Source organism: Callorhinus ursinus, unplaced genomic scaffold (genome assembly GCF_003265705.2).
Source record: "Callorhinus ursinus isolate GAN/ISIS: 27379988/994484 unplaced genomic scaffold, GSC_fseal_2.0 scaffold1328, whole genome shotgun sequence".
In the NCBI taxonomy this organism is placed as follows: Eukaryota; Metazoa; Chordata; class Mammalia; order Carnivora; family Otariidae; genus Callorhinus; species Callorhinus ursinus.
Genome location: NW_027398383.1, coordinates 7,575 through 11,720, shown reverse-complemented (window position 1 = coordinate 11,720; position 4,146 = coordinate 7,575). Strand labels below are relative to the sequence as shown.

The window sequence follows — 4,146 nt, the reverse complement described above, 5'->3', positions numbered from 1 at the left end:
CGGCTCACTCAGCACCTCCCCCTACGTGTTGTCACAGCCCAGTGACCCCCTGGAGCTCCTGGTCAACGGTGAGGGGCCCCTGACCCTGTCCCCTCTGTGTCCCAACATTGTCTTCAGGACCCTGTGCCCAGGAGGGCTCTGGTCTAGGACGGGAGTGAGGGGCTCTGAGGGAGCGTCGGCAGAGGGGTCCCCAGCTCACAGTGCAGGGGGGAGACAGGGCCCTCCCACCCCTGCCTCGTCCTTCGCCCCCATCACCAGAAGTCTCCAGGCGGAGGAGGACCTTGGGGGCCACAGGGCACATGAGGGAGAGGAGTGTGGGCAGAGACGGTCTCTAGGGGAAGCTCCAGCCCCCCTCTGGTCTTTTTCCCCAGGATCCTCTCCAGACCCTGGCCCCTCAGCCACAGGGCCCAGCTCAACAGCTGGTGAGTCACAGGGGCCGCTGTCCAGGGGCTCTTCTTCCAGTCTCTCAGACATGCCAGGGGGACAACGGGGCTCCAGGGGCTCTGAGGGTGAGTGAGGCTCTCGGTGGTGGGAGGGTCCATGGGGAGCAGGGGCTGAGTTACACCCTTGGTTCAGCGTCCTCTGCAGGCGTTGGCCTGGACGTGCCCCTCGCCTGTGTGGGCCTCAGTTTCCCCAAGTAAAGGAGAGAGTCGTGGCCTAGAGTAGAGTTCCCCTCCGTTCTGACCAGGGCTCTGATCGTGGGACAGGAGGACTCACGGGGAAGCCCCCAGGTCATGACCTATGGGGGGGCTGTCCTTCCGCAACTGTGACAGTGACACTGTAGGAGGAGGGGAGGGAGGGCAATGGCTGGGGCGTTCAGGTGATAGGGGATGTGGAAGGACCCTCAGCTCCAGAAGAAGATGCTGGGACAGGCCGTGCCCCAGGTGAGGAGCCCAGAGCCTCGAGCTGGCGTCCCCACAGGGGACAGAATGAGGAGAGCACGGGGAACCCACAGCCCTGGTTCCAGCCCCAGCCCTGCCGCCCCCACGCTGGGCGACCTGAGACACGTGCATGACCCCTCTGTGCCTCAGTTTCCTGTCTGTGGAGTGGGCGGGATGGGCGGCAATCCCCTGCTGCGTGATCACTGACAGGGTCAGAGGTGAATGCACAGAGCCCAGCAGGTGCCTGGCACACAGCAGGTGCTCAGTTAAATGGCATCACCGGCTCCTTCATGGTGTGGCTCCTGCCCCAGGTCCCCACTGGTACCTGTACGTCCTCATCGGGGTCTCGGTGGCCTTCGTCCTGCTGCTCGGCCTCCTCGGCCTCCTCCTGGTCCGACACCGGCGTCGGGGCAGAGGCAGGAAGCCAGGTGAGAAGGGGAGGGGGTGACGGGCCCCAGGGCGTGGTGGCTGCCCCGTGGGCCGACCGAGGGTGGGCTCAGGGCAGCGGCCAGAAGGAAGCCAGAGAGGTGGGAAAGGCTGGTGTGGAAAGACACTTGCAGAATCTCAAGTCAGAGAGTCTAGAAAGAAAACACCCAGGTGGGACCCACGTGCCAACTGAAGGTGTTTCCTCTTTTCAATCTCGGGAGATGGAGAGACACACAGACAATATGTGTGAAGGGCTCCTTTCCCTGGAATCACATGGGGGGTGGTCGTAACCTCCGCCCAGAGCGAGGCTGATTCCCAATGTCCTGCAGGGGCTGCAGACCCAGAGCCCAAGGACAGAGGCCTGCAGGACAGGTAACTCTTGCTCGCACACCCCCAGACTCCCACCTACCCGCCCCCTCTATGCCCCTTAACACCCTGTCTCCTCCCCAGCTCCAGCTCAGCTGCTGCTGCCCAAGAGGAGAGCCTCTGTGAGAGGAAGGGGATTGCCCTGGGGGTGGGCTGGGAGGGTCTGGGGGCAGGGGGTGAGGACCAAATTCCCACATGCATGACCTTGGCACCTCCCCCCCCCCCCGCTGAATCCTCTGGATCACAGCTGCCCTGTCTGAGAAACCTCAGGGGACCTTGCCTGAGGTGCCCCCATTCGCCCCAGCAGATGCTGCCGTGCAAGACACTCAGCCTGAGGAGGGGGTGGAGCTGGACCATTGGGTGAGACCCCCACTCTCGTGCAGACCCCAGGGCCCTCGTGGTGCCAAACTTAATCCAATGGACACTTCTCTGTCCTCACACCACCCAATCTCAGCGGTGTCCCTCAGATGCCTTCTCCCTCCTTGGGCACTCTGGGTCAGCCTGCTGTGACCTCATGGGGCCTCCTCTGTGCTCCCCTTGCCTGGCTCCCTGACCACTGTCTGACTTCTGGCTGTTGAGGTGCATGCCCAGGTCTCAAGAGGGTGCATGAAGAAATGAATCACCCACAGGTCTTAGGCCCCCTTCATTCATTCACCCAGTAAATGGGCACAGGAAGCCCACCATTTACCAGGCCCCACCTCGTGCTGCAAGCACAGCAGTGGGCAAATCTGACTCACCTTCTATGAGCTCACGTTGTGGGTGACAGACAGAATATGCAAGGAAGTGGGCATCACCCTCGAGTGCAAAGTGTGGGCAAGGAAAATAAAACAAGAGCAGGGGTAGCAGGTGCAAAAGTCCTGGGGCAGCAACATGTTTTGAAGGAACATAGGCTATGTGGCTGGAGCCAAATGAGCAAGAAACAGTGTCAGGAATAGAATCGGAGCCATAGAAAGCACTGCATGTCCCAAGGCTCAGGAAGCCCCTGGAGAGTCCACCAGGAAAGTGACCTAATCCGCCTGAAAGTTTGAAAGCATCACTGTGGCAACAGTGTGGAAAAGAGTCTGAGGCGGTCGATTGGAATCAAGGCGACAAACCTCCCCCTCACCGTCTGTCTGCAGCAGAACGCACGGGATGAAGACCCCCAGGGATTGACACGTGCCCAGGTGAGCCACTCAAGATCAAGACTCAGGCGGGGACTGGCGCCTTCTCCTTCCCCCATGTCTGGGGCACTGCTGGGCTCGGAGGACAGACAAGCAGAGGAAGACAGGCAGACAGACTGTCAGGTGGGTCCCTTCTCCAAGCCCCCAGGCTCCCGCCTCCTCAATCACACACCTCCCCTCTCTCCCCCGCTGCAGGCTGCGACATCTCATGCCCCTTCAGATGTGACCTACGCCCAGCTGAACCGCTTGACCCTCCGACGAGAGACAAGTGCATCCCCTCCCTCCCAACCAGGGGAGCCCCCAGCAGAGCCCAATGTGTATGCTGCTCTGGCCCTCCGCTAGCCCAGGAAGGACCCAGACCCCACACTCCAGGGAAGTGACCGCAGAGACCCTGGAAGGCACAGGAGCTGACCACACTGGGCGCCACCTAATGCCAGCCAACCTGGACTCCTCACGCAGACCAGTAGGAACTCCCGGGACCCTCTGGGAGTCACCTGATTCTGCCATCAAAGATAGTACTATCTCTATACTTTGGAAATCAAAGCAACGGACTTCTCAATAATTCAGGAATGAAATGAGAAAACCAAAATGGAAATGAGAGAATGTTTACACTGAAGGACAATGTAAATGTTACACATCAAACCTATGAAATGGGAAAATTAAGAACCAAGAACTAATATATTAGAACTAATATATTAGAACAGAAAACAGAGTAAAATAATGATGTAACCTATTATATCGAGACTATAGAAAAAGAATAGCAGGGGTGCCTGGCCTTCGGCTCAGGTCATGATCCCAGGGTCTGGGATCAAGCCCCGCATCGGGCTCTCTGCTCCGCGGGAAGCCTGCATCTCCCTCTCCCACTCCCCCTGCTTGTGTTCCCTCTCTCACTGTGTCTCTCCCTGTCAAATAAATGAATAAAACTTAAAAAAAAAAGAAAGAAAAAGAATAGCAAATTATTCCAAATGAAGGTAGAAGGAGGAAAATAATAATGACAAGAGTATCTACTAGTGAGGACAAAAAAAATAGAGAAAAATCAATAAAGCCAAAATGTTCATTTTTGTAAACAATGGTCACATTTATAAATCCTAGCTACAATAGCCAGGTAGAGAGAGAGAGAGAGAGAGAGAGAGAGAGGAGGTTCACATCACCATTATCAGGACAGCATCACATCCTACACACTTTAAATCAATAATAGAATGTTATGAATCATTTTAAGCAGAGTAACTGAAAAAGTCCTCAAAAATACAAGTTACAAAATGATGAAGAAGTAGAAAATATGTATCACCCTATGTGTACATTAAATGCATTGA

The 4,146-nt window shown here is 56.6% G+C and overlaps 1 protein-coding gene across 1 annotated transcript; it reads left to right on the top strand.

The window, feature by feature from the left end:
* Positions 1 to 4: 4 nt before the first annotated feature.
* LOC141372125 (leukocyte immunoglobulin-like receptor subfamily B member 3) lies at positions 5 to 3,387 on the top strand (the record flags this gene model as incomplete). The annotated part of the gene is made up of 7 exons (XM_073890625.1): positions 5 to 68; positions 372 to 422; positions 1,193 to 1,309; positions 1,637 to 1,679; positions 1,758 to 1,795; positions 1,981 to 2,836; positions 3,029 to 3,387. Coding segments are annotated over 6 exons (516 nt in total), but the record flags the coding sequence as incomplete, so codon positions are not given.
* Positions 3,388 to 4,146: the final 759 nt, after the last annotated feature.